Below are 7,324 nucleotides of genomic sequence, written 5' to 3'. Positions count from 1 at the left end.
AGAGAGCATCGTGCAGACTTCGCTCAGCCTCCTCCAGAATCAAAGAGTTGGCACCTCGAACAACGACGGAGACAGTCTTGCCGACAGACTTGGTACCGGTAACCTTGATCATGCGCGATCCAGAAGACTGGACCTCCTCAACCAAATCAGCATATCCCAGCTTATCCTCGGTGAAAGAGTCAATGTCGGCAATGGGCTTGCAGCCAGTAGACTTGCAGATGAACTCAACCTCATCACGCTCAATATCCTTAACTGCGAGGATGCCAAGCTTGGCCAAGAAGTGTAGCGATAGGTCGTTGACGGCATCTCGTAGGATAGACTTTTGGATAAACAGGACGTTACACTTGGCCTTCTTAATCTTCTTGGCCATGTTGAGAAGGTATAATCGCTCCTCCTTGACGATCTTGTCCATCTGTCGGTAGTCATTGACCTGAATGGTGTTCTCCATCTGTAGGTTGTAAGTAAAAGTTTATAGCTGGCTGGTGTAATAAAACTTACATCAGGCTTGGGAGGGCTCAGCTGGAACTGGATGAGACCAATTCGAGCCTTCTCCATACGAGCAGGACCACCAGCGTTCTTGAGGGCAGGCTGAGTAAGGACCAAACCGTCGACAAGCTCACTATCCTCGATCGTTCCACCAACTCGCTTGACAATTCGGATGTTCTTAAGATCAACGTTGTCGGCAGTCTTCAGGTCGATAGTCTTTGTGACCGAGTTCACCGCCATGGGTCCGAGCAGGTTCGAATATTGTGACACAATCTTGGATGACAGAGATGTGTTGGCGGCTTGAAGAAGCGAAGAAGTGTCGCTAAGGGTGATAGGAAGGGACATATCGTGAAGAACCTCGACGGCAGCGGCGGCAGCTCTTTGGAACGACTCCGAAATAACGGAAGGGTGAATACCCTTGGAGAGGAGTCGGTCAGCAGCACCGAGCAGACTGCCACAAATGACGACGACAGAGGTTGTTCCGTCACCAGCCTCGACATCCTGAGCACCGGAAAGGTTGACAAGCATCTTTGCCGTGGGATGCATGACAGCCATGCTCTTCAGCATAGTGTTTCCATCGTTGGTGATGATAGTTTCGCCCTTTCCACCTCGAATCATTTTATCCATACCTCGAGGACCGAGGGAAGTTCTGACGGCATCGGCGACGGCTATGTAATCGTTAGCCTAGTTGAAGTTTGTTGTTGGATCGAAAGCGCCATACCTCGGGCAGCGACGATGTTGGAGGAGCGCACCGCCATGGGCTTCTCCTTATCCTATCCATACAGTTAGCGGGGTGAAGCTCAAGAGCTTGATTCAAGCTGTCCATACACGAAAAGTAGCATTGCTGGAAGCACCTGCTGCAGATGCAGAAGCCACGGCCGGTGCAGACATTTTTGAGAATAAATTAACGGTCGCTTGAATCCTCAAAGTAAAGAAGTGATGTTGATGGCGGGGCTTTGAAGGAAACACGGCTGAACTTCTTGGAGATGTCCCACCTCCCCTAGGCTGCCCTACTCCGCCATACAATTGTCAACTTAGAAATTTTGGATCGGGGGTACAGATCATCCAGCTCCGAGGGGTTCCTTGAGCTAGCCTTCTAAAGGTTAGAGGGTCTAGTGCTGCGTTGCCTCTGCCAGCAGCCACTACCAATTGCGTGGGTCCGTGCTCCAAGCTCGCTCAAGGCAACTCACAGATTACGGAAGGCCTTCGGTGACACCTCCAACTCCAAACAACTACGGCTCCAGCATCGACAATTCGACTCTCATTCTCCCACATAGATATCTCGTCATCGCCCACACTCCCAGATATCAACAAATCTTATACTTGCAGAAGTTTTAGACGATAGGAGACTTGCGGATTTCATCATGGTCAGTTGGCGTGCCATGGAAGCTCGACTGTGTACCATACTAACACCTGCCCCAGCCTTCCGCAACCGGCTCAAACTGGGAGAAGTACCAGAAGACTTTTGCCGACGATGAGGTAGAAGAGAAGAAGATCACACCTCTAACAGATGAGTACGAACCGCTTTATCTACAATAGTAATGCGACTGGTCAACTAACTTGCTACCAGGGATATCCAGGTCCTCAAGACCTACGGTGCGGCGCCTTATGGAACGTCTATCAAGAAGCTTGAAAAGCAAATTAAGGAGAAACAACAAAGCGTCGATGAGAAGATTGGAGTCAAGGTTGGATCCATCACGCTTAAATCAGTATGCCATATTAATCTTGATAGGAATCCGACACAGGACTTGCGCCACCGCATCTATGGGATATCGCTGCCGATCGCCAACGAATGTCCGAAGAGCAGCCCTTTCAAGTAGCTCGCTGTACGAAGATTATCGCCGACGAGAAGGGCGATGAGTCCAAGAGCAAGTATGTCATCAACGTCAAACAGATCGCAAAGTTTGTCGTACAGCTTGGAGAACGGGTCAGCCCCACGGATATCGAGGAGGGCATGCGGGTCGGTGTCGATAGGAACAAGTACCAGATCATGCTTCCGCTGCCGCCCAAGATCGACGCGAGTGTAACGATGATGACCGTGGAAGAGAAGCCTGACGTCACCTACGGCGATGTTGGTGGTTGCAAGGAGCAGGTCGAAAAGCTGAGAGAAGTCGTGGAGATGCCCCTGCTGTCCCCCGAGCGTTTTGTGAACCTTGGTATCGACCCTCCCAAGGGTGCCCTGCTCTACGGCCCTCCAGGAACCGGAAAGACTCTTTGTGCACGAGCTGTTGCCAACCGAACAGACGCTACCTTTATCCGAGTTATTGGTAGTGAGTTGGTCCAGAAGTACGTCGGTGAGGGTGCCAGGATGGTCAGAGAATTGTTCGAGATGGCTCGGACAAAGAAGGCTTGCATTATCTTCTTTGATGAAATCGATGCCATTGGTGGTGCCCGATTTGACGACGGTGCTGGCGGAGACAATGAAGTTCAACGTACTATGCTTGAGCTAATTACCCAGCTTGACGGTTTCGACGCCCGAGGAAACATCAAGGTCATGTTCGCGACCAACAGACCCTCGACATTGGATCCTGCCCTGATGCGACCTGGACGTATCGATCGAAAGATCGAGTTCTCATTGCCTGATCTCGAAGGCCGTGCCAACATTCTCCGCATCCACGCAAAGTCCATGTCTGTTGAGCGAGACATCCGATGGGAGCTCATCTCACGTCTTTGCCCCAACGCAACAGGTGCTGAGCTGCGCAGTGTGTGCACTGAAGCCGGTATGTATGCCATCCGCGCCAGGAGAAAGGTTGCCTCGGAGAAGGATTTCCTCAGCGCGGTAGACAAGGTTATTAAGGGCAACCTCAAGTTCAACTCTACAGCGACGTACATGCAGTACAACTAGATATGTTCACCATAGCGAGAGGTGTAATTTAATGCGGTGTATGATTAGAGGGCAATTAGATGGCGGAACTTGAACGTCACAATGAATTAAATTGCTTCTGAAGACACTTCCCCTGAATGAACTGTTATACAATGTTACTACAAGTCGTAGTGTTCGAATTGCTATGATCTCAATCAAGTCTACCTAACGCTATAATAAAACCCAAATACGTCAAAAAGGGAGGCCTTCAAGGCCTTTTGTCCGAAACACCATTCATTACCCTCCATCCATCATCTAACAATGCCATGCCAGTAATTCCATGCCGTCCGGTTTTTCCCATTCAAAATCAATATCCTCGGCTTAAGCCTCCTGTATGGCAACGAAGATACGCGCCCAGCGCACGCCTGACAAATAATCATTATCCGTAACAAACGCCATGTATGTCGTACTTGTTCCAAATCATGAACCTTCCATCCGAGAGAAGCAGCCCAAGCATGTTACGTCTCCTTCTGTGCCTCGTTCAATACAGCAGCGGCTGCATACCACAGCCTGATGCCCAACAGCCTTCCATCCTTGGTTCGATTGTTGTTGCCCGTCCTTTGCAGTGGCATTGTGTTGTGGTTCATCGTCCACATCATCCATGTGGAAAGACCTTGAAAGCATTTCTTGCTCCGAAACTCCAGAACCCCCATCCATATTCCATCCGTGACATTCGCGAAGGCATACAAAGCAAGTACGCTCCCCACAGCCTTGGCAGTCAGCAAAAGAGTCGAGGTGTGTTTTTTTGGTCGGTCTGCGGTGGCAGATGTGGCATGGAGCAAGAACGTTTGTGACCCGGTTCTTAGTGACGGGCTGAACTTGTAGCGTCTTGGGCTGCGATAAACGCCAATTTCGGGGAGAAGTGCTTATATCGTCCGCATCAAGAATATCGTCGTTGATCAGACGGGGTTTCTTTGTCATAGGAAGAACCTTTCGGAGTGGAAGTTCTGGCCGTTGTTTGCGATAGTAAATATCCATGGAGTCTCCCGAGGGATATGTCGAGTATAATGGCCGCTCGTCATCATCATCGCTGTATCTTCGCTTGCGTCCTGAGTGGTTGTCTTCTCCGACGAAGGGCATTGTGAGGTGCTTTCTGCCAGTGCTGCGTTTGAACATGCACGGCGCGGCAAAACAGACTTATTATGAGGGTAAGAGACTTAGGGAGCGAAATTATTGGTGGTAGGAGTTATTTGTACTGAAATGGCAGAATGGCGTATGAAATGACCCGAGGTTGAAAGCAAGGAGGTGAGAGGAGTAAATAGAGAGCTGAACAGAATTGAAGGAGAGTGGTTGAGGGACGGTTACTGGTCACCAAGGCAGACACCTGCCGCTACAACCTCGAGAAAAGTGGTTCCTGCTTCGGCAGGTGGACGTTCATATTGTGGCGCTAGCTGAGTACATATCTGCCAATAAAAGTGGTGGGGGCATGGACGGGCCGGCTTAGGGAGTCTCTACTGGAATCAAGCATTGCCACACCCTGAATTGTATCGTGAACATTTGATCGTGGACGAATAATGCAATCGCATACAGCTGGATACACTTAGCCAAAAGACAACTTTTTTCTGTCTGGAAAGGGATCATCTTACTCCACCATGACCGTAGTAGATATATTGCATATGTGATGTACTATCATGAATTCCTTCTTTAAGAGGCGGGGTTTCATAGATCTAAAGATTAAATTGCCCAAGACAATATTACTATAGGCTTTCCCTAACCACTGTGTTGTACATATCGTGGCATGTTGTTCATCCATTACTTTCTCTTGTTTAATACAGACTATCTGAGACTTGATCATAATTTAGCATAGAAAAGAATAGGAAGACCTCTACTGTGATCTCATTGAACCAATATCAAGTCAACAAAGGAGACTCGAGTGATTCCAAGGATGCTGCAGCAAATCATTATATACGTCCATCTGGTACGTCGAGGTTCACATATTTTACCAATTCCCCCCGCGAGACTTCCAGCATAAGTACTGTCGAATAAGAAGGTATTGAACGATTCATCTGATTTACACTCTAACATCCACTTCCAAACTTCATTCCATTCCACAACCAAACTTCTTTTATACCCGCCACCGCCGACAAAGGAGCTGCTCTAGGGGGCGACTAGTATACATATGAGATTTTGAGATCTTGCCTGTTTAACGGCGGACCTTGACCTCCTTGGGAGGGTCGTAGGCGATCTTTCGGGACTTGAGCCAGGCCCACTTGTATCGCTTGACCCAGACACTGACAGCCCACAGGGAGGCAGAGACAACCAGAACCTTCATGCCCATTCGCTTTCGGTCGTCCATCTCAGGCTCGGCAGCCCAGTTGAGGAACTCGACGACGTCCTTGGCCATCTGAGAGGTGGTGGCGGGAGTTCCATCCTCATACTCGACGAGACCATCGTAAAGGACACGAGCCATGGCGATACCGGTACCGGGGAAGTAAGGGTTGAAATTCATGCCGGGGGCGACCTGAACACCAGCGGGAGCCTCCTCGGGGTAACCAGTGAGCAAGCTGAAGATGTAGTCACAGCCACCGTGACGGGCCTTGATGATGAGAGACAGATCCGGGGGCAGGGCACCGTTGTTGGCAAATCGGGCAGCCTCCTCGTTCTTGTAAGGGGGAAGCATGTAGTCGGCCAGCTTTCCGGGACGCATCTGGATCTCGCCCTGCTCATCAGGCTCACCGGGGTACTCGTTCTCCTCGGCAAGGGCCTTGGCCTCGTCAACGGTCAAGATGGAACCGACGAGAGTTCGGTAGGGGACTCGGCTAAGGGAGTGGCAGGACTGGCAGACCTCCTGGTAGACCTGGAAACCACGGCGGAGACTACAGAGTGTCAGTAATTCGGCATGGTGTGTCAAGCAAGATCGGTGGCATCTTACGCCTGGTGGTCGAAGGTCTTGAACATCTGGTTGTGGACCCAAGGGTACTTGGTAGGGTGAAGACTATATTGATATTGTTAGTGACTGGTGATGCAATGACCGTGCGAATCATCGATATGCTGGATTTATGCCTCATCATCCAAATAGTGACAACATAGAAACACAGCAATCAATAACCAGGGGCATAACGTACCCCTCCTCAGCGGGAGTCATGGCAAAAGCCACAGGTCCATAAAGATGGTAGTACCAGGCCATGGAGCCGAGGGCGAGAGTGGTCGAGGCGGCGGCGGCCAGGTTCAGTCGAGTGGCAGTGGCATCACCGGCGGCGTTGGCGCTTGAGGAAGCGGCACGCTGCAAAGAAAAGACAGTCAGCAATCTTGTACAGACAATTGAGGCGAATTGTAATGCGATTGGCGTGGTTGCGGCGTGTCGAGGTTCGTGATGATGATATCTCGGCAAACGGGAAGCTCGTTGGCAGAGGTGGTAGAATCGTGCCATACCTTGGCGATAGCGGAAGGGCCGTTGCGAAGGCCATTGAGGGTGCGCGTCGAGCGCAAACACGACCTAGCAAACATTATGGGCGAGCTAGACCGTCACTGCTGCGATCGAATGTGAGGCGGCGAGATGGGGACGTCGTTCTCGGAGTCGGAGGACAAAAGGGCTCAAGCAGAGATCATTAGCAGCATAAGACAAAATCCTATCGAGCGTTCCAATAAGCCGCCGCTGATTGGATGCGGATCGGATCGGAGTCACGTGCTCTTGCACTCTGGCCTTACTCGGCTGAACGGCCAGGTGACTTCCGCTGGTGAGCCTTCCAAATTTTTCCGACACCCGGGTTAAAGTCGGGTTCGACAATCTGCATGACCCATAGTGATGGGAAATTGCAAAAAATACCAACCAGGGGCCTCTACTCAAACCAAATCGGGTTATTCATTTACTGCCTAATTCTGTTTGCTGCCCCACCCCCACCTTGGACTGAATTCATATTCACACCAAACTTCAACATTCTTTCGCATCAAACTTCAACTTTTTTTCTTTGGGTTTGGAAATAAAACAGTTTTCCTCTTTCCTTCATAGCGATTCGCTCCTTCCTCTCTCTTTCT

The 7,324-nt window shown here is 50.3% G+C and overlaps 4 protein-coding genes across 4 annotated transcripts in view; 1 reads left to right on the top strand and 3 right to left on the bottom strand.

Annotated features, from left to right (window-relative positions):
• The window catches only part of EDB82DRAFT_492376 (chaperonin Cpn60/TCP-1 family), a 2,110-nt gene extending 631 nt beyond the window's left edge, over positions 1 to 1,479 (bottom strand). The window contains exons 1-4 of the mRNA XM_025735943.2: positions 1,315 to 1,479; positions 1,208 to 1,259; positions 499 to 1,154; positions 1 to 448 (exon numbers count right to left, since the gene is read on the bottom strand). The exon at positions 1 to 448 is cut by the window's left edge and continues 631 nt beyond it. Coding sequence (XP_025587939.1) covers positions 1 to 448; positions 499 to 1,154; positions 1,208 to 1,259; positions 1,315 to 1,377 — 1,219 coding nt within the window. The 5' untranslated portion in view covers positions 1,378 to 1,479. The remainder of the gene's footprint in view (positions 449 to 498; positions 1,155 to 1,207; positions 1,260 to 1,314) is intronic.
• A 171-nt stretch (positions 1,480 to 1,650) lies between these two features.
• Positions 1,651 to 3,451, top strand: EDB82DRAFT_492373 (P-loop containing nucleoside triphosphate hydrolase protein). The gene is made up of 4 exons (XM_025735954.2): positions 1,651 to 1,853; positions 1,909 to 2,000; positions 2,057 to 2,171; positions 2,219 to 3,451. Exons 1-4 carry the CDS (start codon positions 1,851 to 1,853, stop codon positions 3,329 to 3,331), a joined length of 1,323 nt encoding a protein of 440 aa, XP_025587940.1. The 5' UTR covers positions 1,651 to 1,850; the 3' UTR covers positions 3,332 to 3,451.
• Positions 3,452 to 4,701, bottom strand: EDB82DRAFT_492371 (uncharacterized protein). The gene has a single exon (XM_025735965.2). The coding sequence runs from the start codon at positions 4,463 to 4,465 to the stop codon at positions 3,770 to 3,772; it is 696 nt and encodes a 231-aa protein (XP_025587941.2). The 5' UTR covers positions 4,466 to 4,701; the 3' UTR covers positions 3,452 to 3,769.
• Positions 4,702 to 5,069: 368 nt separating this feature from the next.
• Positions 5,070 to 6,912, bottom strand: EDB82DRAFT_492370 (cytochrome C1 family-domain-containing protein). The gene is made up of 4 exons (XM_025735976.2): positions 6,722 to 6,912; positions 6,415 to 6,572; positions 6,222 to 6,284; positions 5,070 to 6,165 (listed from the first exon to the last, which is right to left on the bottom strand). Exons 1-4 carry the CDS (start codon positions 6,794 to 6,796, stop codon positions 5,493 to 5,495), a joined length of 969 nt encoding a protein of 322 aa, XP_025587942.1. The 5' UTR covers positions 6,797 to 6,912; the 3' UTR covers positions 5,070 to 5,492.
• Between the last annotated feature and the right edge of the window lie 412 nt (positions 6,913 to 7,324).

This window comes from Fusarium venenatum (genome assembly GCF_020744135.1).
Source record: "Fusarium venenatum strain MPI-CAGE-CH-0201 chromosome Unknown EDB82scaffold_1, whole genome shotgun sequence".
Lineage (NCBI taxonomy): Eukaryota > Fungi > Ascomycota > Sordariomycetes > Hypocreales > Nectriaceae > Fusarium > Fusarium venenatum.
Note: the sequence above shows the minus strand (reverse complement) of the source record. Positions and strands in the feature narration are given on the sequence as shown.

Excerpts from the sequence above, each read along its gene's own strand:
- EDB82DRAFT_492373 (XM_025735954.2), top strand. Across the intron at positions 2,001-2,056 it reads ATCACACCTCTAACAGATGA|GGATATCCAGGTCCTCAAGA; the intron begins GTACGAACCGCT and ends ACTTGCTACCAG. Across the intron at positions 2,172-2,218 it reads ATGAGAAGATTGGAGTCAAG|GAATCCGACACAGGACTTGC; the intron begins GTTGGATCCATC and ends TAATCTTGATAG.
- EDB82DRAFT_492371 (XM_025735965.2), bottom strand. The coding sequence starts at position 4,465 with ATGTTCAAACGCAGCACTGGCAGAAAGCACCTCACAATGCCCTTCGTC.
- EDB82DRAFT_492370 (XM_025735976.2), bottom strand. The coding sequence starts at position 6,796 with ATGTTTGCTAGGTCGTGTTTGCGCTCGACGCGCACCCTCAATGGCCTT. Across the intron at positions 6,573-6,721 it reads GCCCTTCCGCTATCGCCAAG|CGTGCCGCTTCCTCAAGCGC; the intron begins GTATGGCACGAT and ends TTTTCTTTGCAG. Across the intron at positions 6,285-6,414 it reads ATGACTCCCGCTGAGGAGGG|TCTTCACCCTACCAAGTACC; the intron begins GTACGTTATGCC and ends ATATCAATATAG.